General features: G+C 37.7%; 1 protein-coding gene across 8 annotated transcripts in view; it reads left to right on the forward strand.

The window, feature by feature from the left end:
- NTNG1 (netrin G1) overlaps nt 1-19,048 on the forward strand; it is a 291,411-nt gene that overhangs the window by 220,695 nt on the left and 51,668 nt on the right. For 2 of the 8 annotated variants that reach the window (XM_033093313.1, XM_033093317.1), the window contains one exon: nt 9,885-9,950. The exons of 5 other annotated variants lie outside the window; for them this stretch is intronic. In XM_033093313.1, the coding sequence (XP_032949204.1) occupies nt 9,885-9,950 (66 nt within the window). Of the gene's footprint in view, nt 1-9,884; nt 9,951-12,391; nt 12,452-19,048 lie in introns of all 8 variants that reach the window. One more of the 8 variants, XM_033093316.1, reaches the window with a different exon arrangement.

Raw genomic sequence — 19,048 nt, forward strand, 5'->3', positions numbered from 1 at the left:
TTAGAAAAGCAGAGAATGGATGCCAGTGAATGCTTCAGGCATATTCATTAGAACCCAAGGAAAATGCCACGAAACCCAGAGGAGGGAATTTTATTAATGCATTAAACTTTAGTCTTTGTGAAGGCCTGAAAGAAGCAGGTTTGTGATCATTAGTCTTTCTGGAGGAATGAAGGAAGAAAAATAATCAGTCTGTCCATTTCTCCCTCCTAAAATACAGTGATCCATGTTTATCTGACTACTTAGGTTTAAGTTTGCTAGAGAAGGGATATAAAAAAAATACATGCAGAATTTAGGAGTCAGACTACTAGAAATTTCTGCAAGAAATCTTTTAGTAGAATTGTAAGCAATTGAAAGAGAGATGCCTCTTCAACCCTCTATGGAACACTTGTCCAATACCATTGCAAAAAGCATTCTCCCAGCTATTATGTGAGAATCAGACTGTAGCTTCCTCTTCACATAGAAAACAATGACAGTCCAACATAATCCTGAAATGCTCATTAAGGAAATGCCCTAGAACTTTTCAGAGCAGAATCTCACATATTTCTATACATTGCACCCTCTCTCTCTGATGGCTAACACCTTTGCCCAGCTGCTGAATAACTGATCAGAAAGAAGGTACTCAGGAAGCCGAGCTTATGCACTGTACGTGAAGAGAAGAAGTTTCACTGTGGTCTCACCCCTCACAGGCTTTGTCACATGAACTCTGCCATGCGGGGTGATTGCAAGGTAAACAGCAGCAGTGGAAGCATCACAATACCCACCATTCATCTAAAAAGTAATACTCTCAGAATTCATATAAAACAACTTCCCACTTCTTATAAATGCACAGTCAGGTCTTCAACCCAGTTTACTTAAGCTTGTGAATAGGCCCAGACACAGATTCGTTAAGCACTAGCTGTGCTAAATTCCATGAAAATGAGTTGCTTTGAAAATAGAAGTAATGTTCACATCCATTTGGATACCAAGCTAATGCTCCAGCATCCTCTTTGTGATCTTGTTGAGAAGACATCAGTGCTACAAACTTGCCAATGAACAGGTTCACCTCTAATAGTCTAATTTTTCTGCTTTCGTATCTTCCAGGGTCTTTGCCTGGGTCTTTGCCCCACAATGTGTTCCTTTCAGGCCTTGACAATTGCCTTTGCACGTGCATTTTAGAGCAAAAGGGAACCACGTGGAAGGAAGCTGAGACAGGTTATTGAGGCTGCTGTGGTGATATAGCCTGTCAAAGGTTTCAGAAATGGATGGCTGGGAAGTAGTTCTGTGGCACTGGGGTGTGTTTCTGTTCGGAGTGTCAGTCGTGTGTTGCATGGAGCCTCTGACTGTTCTGCTCACTCAGCATCTCATCCGGCTGCCTCCACCACATGCCCCGTCTCTGAGCATCAGCAGATGTTGACCTTTTACACACCGAATCGGGAAATTCCGTTTTGTTTTGCTTTCTTTTATTTTGAAATCATTGGTGACCTGAAAGGATGCTTTGTTGTGCCTTTGGAAAATGGATTAACCTTTATTATCAGGAACCTAGGAAAATCGAGGTCCTTGATACCTAACCCAAACCCTCTAACAAAGTGATGGCTTGTGCCCTGGCTTCATTACGCCTCTGGCTGTGGTGCTTGGAGAGCAGCGGGTGTTTCCTCAGATTTCTTTAGCAAACAGGATGTAAGAACCTGCAGGGGTCACCCAACATCACACATGACTAGCTTGCCTGTTGCCCGGCTTTAAGGTCAAGAGATTTATGATAAAACCATCGAACACGATTGTATCTCCCTGGCTACTTTAATGGCATCATTCCTTCTTTGTGGGCTCATAAGGTGGTTGTGTGCACTGGTGGGTTACTTTCTTCTCCGAAGGGCACGAATTTATGCATAGGTGACTCACTGCCTGTTTTAGAGGGTAGGGTTTTCCAAGGTACCAGCCAGAGAAGAGGGAGCTGCCTGGCCAGAGCTTTTCCCCTTATTCCAAAGAAGGAATCAATGAACACAACTCCACCAAGTCTGTTGAAAGATGCCATTACAACAGATGTAGCCTTCATAAGACTCCCGTCATCAAAGCGTATCTCAAGGAAAATGAATGAGGTATATTATCGACGTAAATTATTGATGTATGTAACTATAAGTTCACATACATATGCTAGGTACACAATGAGTAAAGCTTTTGGAGCCCTAATATTAGATTTCAGGATAGATCTCCAACTGTGAACACCTATATTAAGTTTCAAATGCATGCACAGAGGGGTCATCCTTTCCGATCATCTGCTAAAAATGTTTTTGAAACAAACTTCCCATTAAGGTCATTTATACCTGCTGTTGTCTATCTATTAGGAAATAGGTTTTCCAATCATCCCAAAGGTACTTGACTTAAAACTCAGTCATTTTGATGTGCTTTGGCCATGGCTGAAAAAATACTGGTGATATTGTCAGCAATTAATGAATCCCAAAATAGATCTGTCGCCATTTGAGCCTTGTGAACTCTGTTTTAACTTTACCTGATGTGCTAGTAATTCATTTAGGTTCTTTCTTTATACAAAATGTATCATGCACTTATAAGTACACAGTCACAATTTTATCCAAGTGAACATTTTGTCGGTTGGTGCTGATGGTCCAAATTAATAGTTGGTTTGGTGTGGGTGTTTTTGTTAAAGTGATCATTACCTTCTGACATATACTATGTGAGCCTGAATCCTGAAACGCAAGCGATTTCACTAAGTATGTTAAACAGTATATTACAAAGATCATAGTTAGAACAACAGGACTTGACCTAATGTGCAAATACTTTCGTGTGGGTGATTGTCACTTAAGAAAGTAGAGGACAGATGAGTCAGTTTAAAGGTACATCATCCACTGAAATGAAAGAGCATATCGGAAAACACCATTTCAAAAACATGGAATTTTTTTAATAAATCAAAATATTTCTTAAGAACACAACAAGAGAAGAGAGATGTAAACAATTTGTGAATCTGAGTATACTTTAATTCCTTAAAACACTTTCAAATGTTTGACATAATGGTATGAAGAGCATAGAATATTGATGGAAGCATTTGGCTGTCCCCTCCTCTCCAACTTATTCAATTTGAAATAATAGTTCACTTAAGGGAAATAATCCACGTTCCTGTTTTCTTTTATAATAAGTATTGCCTTCATCACAGAGCTGAAAATTCATCTCTAATTTGATTTAATTGGCAGGACCATTAAACAACGGAACTGCTACCTGCAGGGATCCATCAGCCCGTTGAGAAAGCCCAGAGATGTTTTTATACTTGAAAACAGTTGATGCCAGTTGGAGATCTTGTAAAAGTTGTTTTCCATGCAGCATCCAAATATTTTTGTTCACTACCGATTTACTGTAGAAACCTGGATTGCGAGGAAATAACACGGTTAATCATTTCCCCACCCAAGGGTTGTGGGTAATTCTGCATGCTACTCGGAGAGCTGCAGTGTTTGTTTTCTTCCCTTTTGCTTTAATGCTTCTAAATCCCCCAAATAAAAGTTTCATTTGAATTGCCCTTTAACTAATTAGGTTTTATATAATGAGGGAAAAAATGATCAGGCTTGTGTAGCTATACAACAAAGTGCGTGGTGAACTACATTAATTTTGAACTGTTTGCTGATGTTCCAGGAGGAAAGCTAAGGTCCCAGGTGAAATGCCTTTGGGACTTTGTTCTGTCATGTACCCGGTATCCTCATCACTGATCCATTTCACATTTGTGTAACTAACATTTCCCATCCATGACACCTTTGTGGTTATCCTAAAATTGAATGAACATTAGGGCATAGCTGCTTCTTTCATTTTAAAGAATAAATCAAATATGTCAATGAAGGAGGAGGAAGTATTCCCCTACCTGAAAAAAATAAATAAATAAAAAGAATTCCAAGAGGTTTAGCAATCTTGAATGACAACGGTTTCCCACCTTGAGCAAATTCTTTTTTTTTTTCATGTATGAATCTTTTACCAGGTGAATTTAAGTGTGAGCTGATATCTGTGCCTTTGCTATTATCTCTATGTGGGGGCATCTGGAAATTCCTAACTTAAAGATTTGCCAAAATCTCTGAAAGATCCTAGGATGAAGCTGTGGATCCCTAAATTGTTCCTTTTCTGTGCAGGGAACTTTAGCGTCCTGGAGAAAAACAGAAATTAATTTTCTGGTACCTCGCTGTGTTGTCAAATTATAGGCATCACATCTGAGGACAGGGGAGAGGGGACTGTGACCCTCCCCACATTAAAATATGCCCTTCCTCTAGCACCATACATCCTTAATATGCTGAGGAAGAGGGGAAATGTATAGATGTCAAGTATACAGAGGGTGCCAAAAATATGTATACACATTTTAAGAAAGGAAAAAACTATTAAAATTGTAATACTCAATATATACCAATAACAAAAGATGAATACAAGTCTCGTTTGACTTCTGCAATTACAAGAGGTGCTCAAAGTGGTTACCATCAGTGTCCAGACACTTCTGATTACAGCGAACTACTGCTTGAGCAACGTTGACCAAAGTGTCCACTTGTAGACATTTTTTTGGCACCCCTGGTGTTATAGAATATGGGACAGTTCATGAAATTAGCTATGCAAATTGCAAAACATGTTTGTATATATTCTGTGACAGTAAAAATCCAATTTTTTTTCTTATCAGGATAGTCGCTTACAGCAAAATAAAATTCTGTGCGTCATCTCAAGGACAGAACTACCACTGTGACATTAAACTGTATCTTCCCCACCAGTTTAATGAGGCTGTATTTCTAAGAGTAGGCAGCTTGCTGTGAAGATGGTCAGATTACCTTCAAGGCCCTGGGGATTTCATCTGGAGAGCTTTAGGGTTTTCTATAGATTCCTTTCTAGGCATCAATGATGTTTCCAGATTCCCTGAGGAACAACAGCAGTCATTGTATAAACCCAAAGGGACCCTGTGACTTTGTCTCCACCTGATAATTTTCTCATCATTCCTGGAAGAAGGATGTTTAATGACAGCTCATAATATTCCCTCTGTGGCTTTTCCTATTCATGGCGGCACCCTGTTTCCCACCATATTTTAAAAACCAAAAAGTTATGTAAAAACTTTTTAGTTTTGTCAAAAATGTAGTTATGTAAAAAGTTTTTAGTAAACTTAAAGAGCACGGATCCAACATCATCATTTTACAGATAAGGCAACTAATTAAGACTTACATGAATTGTCTTTCATCTGGATAGTGGCCAAGGTAGGAGTCCGGCTCAGTGCCCAAGTGCTAAATGAGGACTCCTTACCCTTTACCATGACATTAGAATGTGCCTTCTCATTTGATTAAATTACTAAAATATGAAATAGTACATGGTGGACTGTTCTAGAAAACACAGATGGGAAAGCATGGTCACATTTTACTCTGTTTTTAAAGGGTGTACACGAAGTGAGTTGAAAGGTGTCTACAGTTCTTGCTAAGTGAATGCCATATATGATAGAAGACTACTTAATATTCTAAAACAACCCTACCTCTAAAGCTTTCTTAATGTAAAAAAAAGAAAGAAAGAAAGAAAAGAAAGTTTTTAACCTGCTTCAAGCTCGCTTTTTAGCTTGATACACTATATGAAGTCAGCAGTAGATGGTTAGATTTAGCAATTTTAACGTAGTTCTTTCCAACTTGTAGCACAATTTCCCTTGGGGCACAGAAGAGAAAAGCTTTCTTCCAAAGCCTCATTTTCATGACTAGTTTCTGTTTTTCTGATTCATGAAAATGAAATCCAAGTGCCACAACCAAATTGTCACATAACAGTTTTCTAAGTTCTCTCATTAATTAAAAAAAAAAAATTGGGTAAGATATTTGATTCTTAATCTAAACTGATGTACTTCTAAACAGAAAGAAACTTGGAAATTAACATTTTGTGTTTAAATGTTAAAAATAAAATCTTTTTCACAGTGTTCCAAAATAATTTCTATTGCTTTCTGAGCAGTAGTATTAATTGATGTAGGGCCTAGGATGCGATAATTCCCTAAAGTAAGTTATATCTTAAGTGAGATTTTTTTATATATCAGAATCACTCACTTTTGGGAACAATTAAAATTGGAAAAAATACAGGGAGCACATATTTTTTCAACTTTAATTCAGCAGGAACTGTTTATACTAGGGTAATCTGATTTTTATCACAACAGCAACCACAATTAGAATAATAAGAGCTAGCATTTATTGAATTTTCAGTACAATGACAAGCAAATATTAACTCATTCAGGCCCGACAACAACCAGCATCCCCTTTTTATAAATGAGAAAGTTTAGACACAGAGAAGTTAAGGAACTCGTCCAAGTGACAGAGCTGGGATTCGAATCCAGGCGGAACTCTATTTACATGCACTGTATCTTAATCGATATTTTCTAGGTTTCCCATAGATGTAATTTGAAAAACCAAGGACAGTAGAGTAATAGCATCTGATGAGTCTTTCAGCTATTTTGTTTCTTTATAAAGGGGGCAGTTGTGGAGTATGCTATGTGGTCTCCATACTTCCAGAGCCAGTCTTTGGAGTCCAGACCATTTTCCCAGCTGTATGGGGCCAGGATCCTTAAGAAGAAGGGATTTTTATAAAAGACTATTCTTGAATGATTGGCCATCTACAATTCCATTGGACACATATGGTGATCCTTCCCCTCAGCCCAGAAATAATTTCTCAGCTCCAGTATGGGTTTCACCATGACAGTCAAAAGGTCCGCAGTCACAGCATACAGCCATAATTCTTCCTTCACACAGGGAACTCTTCATCCCCTAGATTCTCCAAGGAGCTTGTGCCTCATCCCAACAGCCTTTCTCCTTCCATGAATCTTAGCGTGACCCTGCAGGGCCATGAGAGACACCAGAGTGATGGAACTTAATAGAGCTGAGAGGAACCTTACAGATCTTTTAGTCCAGCACCTTTATCTGACAGATAAGAAAACTGAAGTCCAGAGAAATTAACAGCCAGACTGCCCTTCAGTAGCAGAACTGGTACCAGACCCCTGATCTTCTGACTCCTAGTGCCCTTTGCCTTGCAACAAACTACCACACTGTGACCTTCGTATGGACCCAAAGATGTCCCCTGGTTAATTCATGAAAGAATGAAATTAACAAATTCTGCAACAGTTCACCTGAAGAGACAACACAAATACTGTTGATCTATTATAATTTTTTTATTTGCAATTTCTAACTACTCAGACAAGGGACCCACTGGCAAAAAAAATTCTGAGGCTTCATGTTATGCAAAGACTTTTTATTAGAATTGGATACATAGAATTTGTCTCAATTATACTATTAATATGGACTCCAATGTGCCTAATTTACTTCTGGGAATTAAACATGTCTTAGTAATATTGATTGAATATTTATATGTGCCAGGATCGTAGAATAACAATAGTAACCCGAGAATAACTGGCTAATTCTATTTTCCTTACAATTATAAAACAAAAAGAACTTTTAAAAATTAAAATGAGATATTAAATTTAAAATCTCGTGATGGCCAAATATTAAAACATGTATGCACAGACAGTAACATGCTATAGGAATTTATGGGCTTCAGATTTCAATATTTTTTTTCCCCAGGACATTTGTATTCCCAAGGAAGACATAACACCTACAATTTTGTTCCACTGGAGATATGTATAGATTAGATTAGGATTTTCACATGATGACTGCTGGTGGTTCTGAGTTTTAATTGTTCAAGAAGGTTGAGCTTCCCACATAATAAAAATTATTTGGAAAAACATGTCTAATTATATTCCCAGGCAAATACAAGGACTACCCTCCCCCCCACCATCCCCAAGAAACTTTCTTAAGTGCGCAACGCAAAAGAAAATTATATTCTATGTGGGTATCAGATTGTAACTGAGGTGTCAATCTTGATAATTCCATACAGATCAAGTAGTTTACAATTCAAAAGGAGAATGACCTACATTAATTTTTATACATGTGGGAAGATCCTTAAAATGGAACCTCAGCATCCTGGGGTGGGGGGAATCACAAAACACTAAGAAAAAAGTAACTAAAATATAGGCATGAGCAAACATTTAACATATTGGAAAATGGAGTAAAGTTTAATTTATGAAGTGAATTTTCAAAATTCACTTCTAAATTGATAGAGTGTAAAATTTTTGCCTTAAATTTCTTCGTAAAGCTTATTGACAAAACAATCATATTATTATATTACTTTCATTTCATCAAGACAAACCAGTCACTGAAACTTAACATTAAATTTGTAAACATCACCCCCACTTATGACCTGGATTTGCCTCTCCTACAGGAGAAGGACGGAGAGAACCATTTCAACAAACTAAATTTCTCTTAATTTGATGTTCATAACATAAAGACTTTTCTATATAAAACCATAACAATGGTTTGAAATTTTTTCTAAATAAACAATTTCTAGAAATTATATTAATTCCCTGAAAATGCAAATTGATCGTTTTTCAAAAGTGATTATCACCGTCCAAGTAGGCTTGTTCTATTCATTCACTAGCTACCCACCACCCAAATGCTCAAGTGAAAAGCAACATTCAGTCTACAACTTGCATATTTTGCTACTTGCTACCAAGTATCTATTTAGTAACACCTGAATACAGATGTGGAAAGTTGTTGCATGCTGTTTTCATTCATAAATCTTGACAGATATAATAATATTAACATAAAGATTTCTGTTGTCAAATATTTGAAAACCAAAGTTATAGTGAAAGTTCCATGTCTTACAAGAAGGTTATTTGCTCTAATCTAATTATGGAGGAAACAATCTGAGAATACCTATTTAGTAGCCTAACCACTTGATATCAATTATTCAACTATTAGATATTTACTGAGGCCTTCTGCAAGGCTTTGCCCTTCCTCAAAGAGATCCAATCCAATTACGGAGACGAGAAATGGATGTATGACATTTAAGCTAGCAATATTAAAACTCATGTTTATCCGTAGCAATGAGAAGTCAGGAGCACAGTGACATGCTAGATAGAGTTTAGAATTAAAGGCTCTCCTTGTGAACCTGGGTGGTCCCAAAGGACCACGCAAAAGATGTGGTTTTGAGTTGATCTCAGTGGCTGGTAGATTGGAGTCATGAGATGACTGCTTTTCTTGTCATGGCCTGTGCACCTTAGCAAAAATATTTTTAAAGCATCCAGTCCTAAACCTGGCTGTTCTCCTGCGTTTCCAGAGTCATTTTTTTTTCATACTGGTGAATCTAAGAAAGAAAGTACAAGAAAGAAAGTATTGAATTAACAAGAAAGAAAGTATTGAATTAACAATGCTCATATTTATTTTTAGATTGGAACCAATGTCTCTAGAAACATATTTTTTAGGTAAAAACATCATGAAAACATATGTGCATCCATTCGTGCAAGCCTGAGATGTGATGAGAGGCACCTTGGACTATTCTCCTTAAGCCAGAACCACAGTAATCCCTCTCTTTTTTTCTCTAAGAAATCACATAAACAAAAATAGGAAATAAATCCACTTGTTTGCAGAGATAATGGCTCACACTTAAAACATACCCCCGAAGAATTGCTCACAAAAGACTAATGCAGCCAGTTCATATCTGTAAATATAAATTGCAGAGACTGAGATCCTCAAGTGAGAAATTATTTCTTTCTCATTATCTTCCAGTTTCAGGCACTAGCTTTGTATAAGGTTTGAAGTGCTGAAGTCCCTATTTGGTTATGTGTAAGAACAGTCTTTTGCAAAAGACAGTGTATATGGGTTGGTTAGGGAAGGTGTTCTATATTTAATGTCCATTCAATGTTTTGGGAATCATCAATTGCTTGCTCTCGTTTGGTGCCGGAGTCATGTTTTGTTAAGTGCATCACAGCCAAGTTAAGATGTGTGGTTTGTGTCTTTGTCCATATGATTTTCTGTTTAGACCAAATGACATGATAGCTGAAAATAACATGCCCTGATTTTTCCTGATGCATGCAGATCCTCCCAAGTTTAATACGATATGGCCGAATATTTCTTCCCTTGAGGTTTCTAACCCAAAACAAGGTAGGAGCATGTAAAATTCCTACTGATAGAAAATCCCACATGTTTAGGGGGAAAATCCCATATACTATCATTCTGGCACTGAATAAGAGCCTTATTATAAATGCCACGTCTCCAAAAGAATCATGATTCGAATATTTTTTCTAATATGGAGAGTGTCCCAGAAACGTAGTGAAAGATGTAGGAAAAAATTAAGTGGCATAGAAGTTATAAGCACTTTATTAAATTTACATTGTATATCAGTCCCAAGAAAAGCCTAGAGTTCTGTCGCTATCACAGTGTGTGAGTACAAATAATAAGTCTTAAAAACTTGTGAGTGCCACAGGCGTCCTTCCACAGTCTCCCTTTTGGTTCTCTTAAATAAACTAATATGTCAGTTGTATTGAGGGTTGAGGAAAATAAATGTAAAGGCAGTATTGCAACCCCTAAGGAGACTTTCTTTTCTTTTTTTTTTTTTTAATTACTTTTGCTCTATATTGACTTAAAAATTTGGAACTCCTCTCTCTCGCTCTCTCCCTCTCTGTCTCTCTCTCTCTCTGTCTCTCTATGTCTCTCTCTGTCTCTCTCTCTCTCTCTCTGTCTCTCTCTCTCTCTCTGTCTCTCTCTCTCTCTCTGTCTCTCTCTCTCTCTCTCTCTCTCCTCTCTCTCCTTCCCTCCCATATCACAGTATATTTTCTCTGTTGGGGCTTTCCCACTTGTAATAGTTTATGAATTAGCAATAATTTCTACCAGCATTAAAAGCAATTTGTGTTCTGTCTGTCCTTATAGCAGTCATTATTTTCTGACTTCTAACATCAACAATAAAAAGAAAGTACATAATAGAAAGACAAACAGGAAGAAATAGAACTTTTAAAAACTGGGCAACCAAATTCATAAGATGCAGTGGAATGTTGAATTCAAATTGACATCTAGCCTATAGATAGACATGTATAAGTACGAGTTTATTTTCTATGAAAATTGTATTCTTTTGCCTTCTTCCTTCTCAAAAAAGAAGAAAAAAGGCACATCTTTGGCTTCCACCTTCCTTCATTATATACAGGATGTTTCTTTTAAACTCTAATGAATACAGATGGAGGAGGAAATGAGCAAAAGGAGGAACCAGGAAATAGCTGCTAAGCAAAACAAAATATATTAGCAATTTGTTGAGGAGTCAAATTGGAAGGGCTGCATTTTCAGTCCTTGATCAGAGTGATGAAATCGAGACTGTCCTAGATACATATATTACTAGTAAATAGAAGTATCTTAATCATCTGCTCCAAATGAATATTTTCAAGTTTCTGCACATACATGTGAAAGAAATACAGCTCAAGCTCACCCCTATTAGTAGATTTCTATGAGGATTCAGGGGGAGGTTTAGTGACTTTATTCCTTGGCAAGTTCAATGAGAGCATCTTCAGTGAAAGGTCACTCAGTATTTCCCACTGAATTCCATAGTTCAACAAATTATACATGACAGGATCTAATACTTAACACTTCTCCACAGTAAGTGTTGAGATGAACAAAATTATGCATTGTTCACAACCTGAAACAGACCCATTTAATTATTTTGCTATGTTTTCTGTGAGTGTCACAGGACTAAAAGCTTTCAGAAATGTCTTTAGTTAATGCCAGCTTCACATTTTTAGACTGTAGATAATGAGTTCAAATGAATTGATTTGAGAAGCAGCACAGTTGAATCAAGTGCTTGAACTTGAAATTCTAGCTAAAGGTGCACTTTCCAGCAGAGGCCAGTTCTGTGCACCCACAATTTATCTTGTCCACATCTGCAGAGAGCATCAGGCTCTATCCTGGTTTTGCTGTTCACAAGCAACTCTTCAGGAATAATTGGAAAAGAAATGGCAGGCCAACTTAGAGAGAAATCCCTGCCATTAACAAACCAATATCATCACAAAGGTAATAAATGTTGAGGAGAACACTACACTTTTGAAAGGTGGACAGATTGAAGATGATTTAGATGAGGTCCAGATGCCACAGAATGGTGGACCATTATGATTCTGTTCTGTGATGTCTGATCATTTCAACAAAAGCAGTGTAACTGATTTATACGTAAATGAGCTTATGGTTACACAGAGAAAATGACATGGTGAACTGAGGCAATGATATTGCTGATTAACTCAACAACACGTGTTATTTTAAGAGAGGGACAATAGGGGATCCCAATATCTATATTGTTACTAGAATAATCTTTATATCGCTGGTTACTTGATTTAAATGGTAATTCTATTTGCCTCTAAAAATAAAGCTTCTAAACTTTATTTCTGACAATGTTAAACCATTTCAACCAAGTAGAAGACTTCCTTTGTGATTGCAACAAACTCTCAGAAATAACAGACACAGTCTCTTCATTTAGGGCTACTTTTCAAGTGGGTGGATGATAAGTTATTACAGTTTGAACGTTTCACTATTGCTTCTAATGTGCTGTTCATTCTTTTAAACCTATCCAGTTGCTCCCAAAGTAGCTTTGTCAACAGTTTCTTCTGTTCAAGTTGCAAACCACAAGAGAGGTAGGAATTCTTGGATTCATACAGTGATTTCATGGTGTTATGTGTTGTGAAACATTGCACTGTATGAATCTGGAATATCTGTGAAGTGTACCCATCAGCTTATCGGTGAGGCATGTTGACTGATATTGATCAATGCATCAAAAAGTACTGAGAATGTCATCTGTAAGAGGGGAAAAAAAGCTTCACTCAAGAATTTGATTGCTGCAAATTAAAAATGCTGCAACATTTGTTTTCTGAAAGATTAATGTGTGAATAAAAATTATAACAGTTTAGGTTCCTGTTTAGAACATGAATGTTAGACTATGAACATTGTTATTCATTTGCATTGAAAATATGGAGACTCACTGAGAGTGAGTTTCAAGGATGCTTTTCATGAGAACAGAATGGCAGGTTCCAGGTCTGGTGCCCATTTGGCTTTGTAACAAATGAAATAACCTTGGAATTTCTACTTACAAACATTATTCAGAATGAATCTGAGTAAATACCAGTGAAGATTTGCACTGGGTTAAGCATGGATTATGACCTGAAAATAATAATTATATTACTGTCTTTATATGAAAACGAGCAGTATCTCTACTGTGACTCATGAATGGCCCATTCCAAGTAGCATCTGTCATTCACAGAATGAAGATTTTTCAGGAAACATAAAGACTCTTGTTTCTATTTCACCATTTTCCTTTAAATGTGCTATGCGACAGGTGTGTCTTGTTTTCCACCCTTGACTGTTGGGCATATGTTATGATTTTCCTTTTTTTTTTTTTTTTTTAAGGAAACACCTCCTACAAATAAATGTATTTGTTAGCAAAATATAAATTTAGTTTGACCCACTTGGTGAAAATGACCATAGTAGCTTCCCTATTGAATTTAGTCAAATCCTTTTTTAGATTTTAATCAACATTGAATTGTTCCTTCTGTGGCATATAGCGAAAAAGAGGAAAGTGGTCAGAAGATGGGAAAAGCAAAACCGGTAGTATTTAAACCATGCCTTAAACTTTCCTCACAATATGCTTTCACATATTGAACATTAAAAACACCCTTTTGAGGGGTTTCCAAATGGATTTGAAACCTGGGGAAATAAGTCATTTAGGAAGAGAGAAGGACCAGCTGGTAGGTTATCAAGCCTGTGTGGGTACATGTGCGTATACATCGTAAGGCAATCATGGAGGCCACGGTGGGGACATCATTCCTAATCTATAATATGCAAATCTACACAAAGAAACCAAGGACGTGAAGGAGAGAGGAAGCAATAGGGACTTTTACAAAGTCCATCTCTTATGTCATCTCAAGCAGGCTGAATAGACAAGAGACCTCTTGACCTGGAATTTGACCTTACCTCATTGAATCTCTGATATCTTGGTGTCACAACACTGATAAGATCCAAACACATCACTGGTGGCAGGAATAGGCCACCTCAAGAGGTAGAATTATCATAGAAAAATCCACACCATCATCCAGTGATGTGTATGGAAGAGTTTCACGAGCTACACAAGGTAGCGTGGGGGTTGGGGTGGGGTAAGGACCAGGAAAACGTTTCATTCCCACCCTTTGGAGTCCTGATGACTATTAATGCAGTGAAGGGAAAATAATTTTTAGAGTTTGAATTCATTCACCTCCTGTCTATCTAAAGTCTGTTCCCTAAATCCTTCCTTTTTGAGTGACTAAAATTAGGTCAAAAGAAAAAAAAAATCTACCTATGCCACAGTCAGAGTACTTTATCTTATATTTACTTAGGTAATGTAATAATGTAATCAGAGGCAGCCTGGGGAACAGTGAAAAAGAAGGCACCAAGGGGATATTTAACCATCTCCTTTACATTCTTTTTCTTCCATTCTCTTTCTTTCCAACTTTTTGTTTTCCTGTAATTCCTATCAGAAAGAGTCTCTAAACCTTAGAAGAGGATTGGTTCTTTCCTGACCTAGAAAGCCAACTTTAAACACTCCCTCTTCTAAAACACTTCTAGCTTTTATTGCTTTTTGACTAACCAATTACTGAGGACTATGTTATCATAACTGCCTTATATGATATCATATAATATATGGAGGATTTTGCCCCCCCAGGTGACTTTTGGTTGTCACAACTAGTTTCTACTGCATCTAGTGGGTAGAGACCAGGGAAGCTTCTGAATATCCTACAATCTACAGGACAACAAAGAATGATTTGGCCCAAAATGTCACTAGTGCCAAGGTTGAGAAACAATGCATTAGACTTTGCAGGCCTGGGCCTCATCCATTTCCCCTGGTACAAGGTGGTTCTCAGAAATATTGCAGTATCTGCTGTGCCCCAGTATGTAGGTGAGCTTTGGAGACCCCCATTAGCTTTGTTTACACAACAGTAATTACCGTGTTTCCCCGAAAATAAGACCTAGCCGGACAGTCAGCTCTAATGCATCTTTTGGAGCAAAAATTAATATAAGACCCAGTATTATATTATATTATATTATATTATATTATATTATATTATACCCAGTCTTATATCATAGTTAAATAAAACCGGGTCTTATATTAATTTTTGCTCCAAAAGACGCCTTAGAGCTGATTGTCCGGCTAGGTCTTATTTTTGAGGAAATACGTTAAAACGTATCTGAAAAAAATATATGTAGTCTACAATGCAATTTGAGATTGAGAAACTATATAAAGCTATAGCAATTTTTGGAAATATGGTTTTTCCTACCTAAGTTGACCTGAGTAGACATATAGTCAACTCTGCTAAAATAATCACTAACTCAGTTATATCTTGTTTTTTTAAACACTTTATAGTCTATAGCCAGACTCTAATGGAATTGGAGTGGTGGGGGAATGAATTTAAAAATAACTTTCCTCTGTGTTTTCCTGTGACTCCCAAAGGAAAGTGCCTCAGGATCATCACTGATTGCTTAATTCATTCAATATTTTTTTTGAGTGCTCAGTACATGTCAGGTGATGTTTTGTGCTCTGTGATTACAACTGTGAACAAAACAGACAAGGTCTGCATTCATGTATTTGCAATCGGAGTATGGGGGAGAATATTTTTTGAATATAATTTCAGGTACTATAAAGATTAAAGCCTAATTAAACAGGATTAGAAAATTGGGGGATTATTGTGATTTGGTCTAGGGCTGTTATTTCAGAGTGGTCACAGGATTTTCTTTGAGCAAAGAACTAAAAACAAAGTGAGGAAGCAAGTCATAGGGACACCTGTGGTGGGGCGGGGGGGAATATTCCAGATAGAGGTAACAGCAAGTGCAAAGGCCCTGGGGAAGTTCTTGGCACATTTGCAGAGCAACATGGAGACCTTTTACAATGAGTAAGGAAGAGAGTGATAGCAGTGAGCCCCCCAGGGAAGCCAGGGACCCTATCAATGGAGAATGAAAGAGTTCAAACTCTGTTAATCTGAATGACATGGGGAACCATTAGGGTTATGAGCAGAGGGATGTCGTAACCTAATTTAAATTTTGAAAGAGTTACTCTGACTGCTGTGTGGAAAGGAGACTATCACAAAGATGGAAGCCAGGAGAGCAGTTTGGAGACAGCAGCAACAATCCAGGTGGGGGTTATGGTACCTTTAAGGATGAGATGGTGAGAGGTGGTGAGATTTAGAATGTATTTTAAAAGCACAGCCAGAGGATCTGTTAATGGATTAGTTGTCAGGGATGAGAAAATGAAAGGTGTCAAAAACAACTTCAGGAATTTCGAGCTAAGTAATTGGAGGAGTAGAATTGTTGTTTATTGAGATAGCGTGAGCTGCCTGGGTGAGTAGCAGGTTTGGGAAGGTGACCAAATAACTCGATTTTGCACATGTTAAACTTGATGTTAAATGTCCAAGTGGAGACATTAAAAAGGCCACTGAGTATGTTAGTCTGAATGAAGCCTCACTAACTGACTGGGGAGTTGGTTCAGGCTGGAAATAACTATTTTGGAAAGATTAGCACATAGATGGTTTATAAAGTCATGAGACTGAGTAAAACAACCTGGCTCTAGGGTGAGTCTAAGTAGCAATGAGGTCCAAGGACTAAGGCCTGAGACATTTCAGGACATAGGACAAAAAGCAAAAGAGAGGGAAAAGCAATGGTGGGTACAGATGGAGGAGCACCAATACAGAGAATGGTGGCCCAGAAGTCCCCTGTTCAGGAAGGGTTGCCAGGCAGCCCTGAGGGCCCCATGGAGGTTTATGATCATCAGCTTAAAGTGAGACTTACTTCAAAATGGTTGGAGAAAAACTCCAGCTACATTTGGCTGCTAGGGTGCAGGCATGGAGAGGTAGAGAACTGGATTTAACCAGGATCAGGTTTACCCAGAAGACTATGATTGGGGAGAGGGGGGAGGGGACAAAGGAGAGAAGAGGGGTAGGGGACAAGGGAGAGGAGAATATGTAATAGGAAGTGATTATGAGGCTGGACCACGGACTTTGTAAAAAGGGAAGGGAGGAGATGGTAGGTAAGTGAATTGGAGGATCAAAGAATTATTGAGCTATTCCTATCATCCCTTAAGAAACTTAATATGATAATGCAGCTCAAACTGTATCATTAATAATCATTAATGGATTCTATGCCTATGCTGAAAGACTAGTTACTACAGAGTGGTAAATTAACAGAATACTGGGAAGAAGAAAAAAACCAGTTTAATAGTTACATTTGAAATGCTTTGTATTTGTACAATTTTCTCATGTTTTTCAAATCATTTTCAAAGATCTTTTTCTCACTTTTTATTCTGAAATATGTCGTGGCCAAAAAAGACAGCTTTGTCAAAGTCTCAGAAGAGTCTAAAAGTGTTAAAAGAATCAAGTTATTGTCAGCCCATTTCCTAGATTGTAAGACATTTTAAATATCCACTTATTTTCTGAAATAAATTTATAGTCTTGGTTTTTAGCTGAATATGATTTCATATATAACTATATAATTACTTACATAATTTATAGTATTTAACTTTTCTGATCAAAATTAATAAATTGGTTTTCAAAAAAAGGACCCAGAAACAAAGAGTTAATGTCATCACAGAAATGTATACTATTCATTAAATTCAAAGAGTAGTAGGTAACAGTGTCACGTTTGACATATCTGTGGAGATCCATAGACTACGTTTGAAAGCGTTGAACTTGGGTATCTACTAATATGCTTTTATTCCTTGGATAAAGCTTTGTCCGATGGAGCTCATTGGGAAGATCTTAGAGTCCTTCAAATACAAAGGAACCATGTTGTGAAACTTCTCCAGCCTTAATCTCTATCCTTTCCCAACTGCATGCCTTTGCCCACTCTGTTCCTTTCACCTGAAATACTCCTGCCCTCCTTTTTTTTTTTTAATAAACCCTACCTGCCCGAGAAAGATTTAGTGTTAAGTCCAGCATTCAGTTAGTTTGTCCTAAGTCCTCTCAAGTTCAATGAATGTCTTTTTAGATCGTTTTGTGTCACTATTAAAATACCCCATGCTATTTTGTTTTCTATTTCTCAGCACACAAACAAACCTCTTGACAACAAGGACTTCTCTGTAGTTCTAAAAAGTTCCAAGGATGAATTTATGCCCCTAAAAGATGCTTTTGAAAAAAGTTGGATTAACTCTACTAGGTGCACCACCGACCTACCTGGGGTGAGGAACATGAAGAGGGACAACCATTCAGGGGCCCCTTCCAGAGAGGGAAAGGCTGAGGATGGTCTGTTCGTGCCCTCAGGAATTCTAGGCAGCTCTGAGCGAAGAAATCCTTGGGAAGCAATTATATTTCGAGAGTGGGGTCGCCTCCCTGTTGCCACGACTGTGAGGTGGATCCAGGCCGAAAAGATTCTGCTTGTTTCAAACCTTCAATCAAGGAACGTTCTAGAGGCCTTCTACATTTCCCAAGGTGTCAGAAATGCCAGCTTAGCAAGGTGTAACTCAGGGCGATGTAGTGTATTGGGGTAAATGCTTATTGTTTTTTAAGAGAATTTAATTCCATGAGCTGCAATTCTATTGTTGTTGTTACTCTTATTAATTTGGCATGCCTTATCTACTAAATTTGGGCAAGGATTTGTTTACCTCATATCCCACATTGGATTCCAAAGGCCTCCTTCTCCTAGTACTCCCTCGCTCTGGTTTCTTTGGCTCCCCACCCAGCACACACACAGTGATGCAGATAGCCTCAAATAGAGAAAGCGGCTTGCTTTCAGGAATCTTTCCTTCTTGCCTTTTGTTTAAGCATCTGGAGTCCCCAAGGTGCTGACCCTATTCCTGGGTATCTTCTACTCTTCACCATGTTCAGTGTCATCTTCTGCTTCTATCGAAATTTGGTTTCATTCTGTCAGGACCTTGCCCTCAGCTCTCTACTGTAGTAACTGCCTCTCCAATAAATGAATCTACAATGTCCTGATGAGTTGCAGCATGTTAACAAGAAAAGAAGGGGAGACTTGTCACCCTTCCTTATTCTTCCTTATTCATTGTTGATGATGCTTATTCATTTTTACCTAGTCACCAAATGCAGTACTTCCAAAATTTTATTTAGGACAACAGAGTAACTCAGCACCTTTCATAGTGCCTGGCACATGGTAGACCAATCCAATAAAGTATTTATTGAATGAATGAATGGATGGGCTCAAATAGTGACTGTGTTTGGCTTCCTGGTAAGATGAAATAAAAGCTGGACGTTTTACAAAAG

The sequence above is a fragment of the Rhinolophus ferrumequinum genome, chromosome 22, assembly GCF_004115265.2.
Source record: "Rhinolophus ferrumequinum isolate MPI-CBG mRhiFer1 chromosome 22, mRhiFer1_v1.p, whole genome shotgun sequence".
NCBI classification, from domain to species: Eukaryota; Metazoa; Chordata; class Mammalia; order Chiroptera; family Rhinolophidae; genus Rhinolophus; species Rhinolophus ferrumequinum.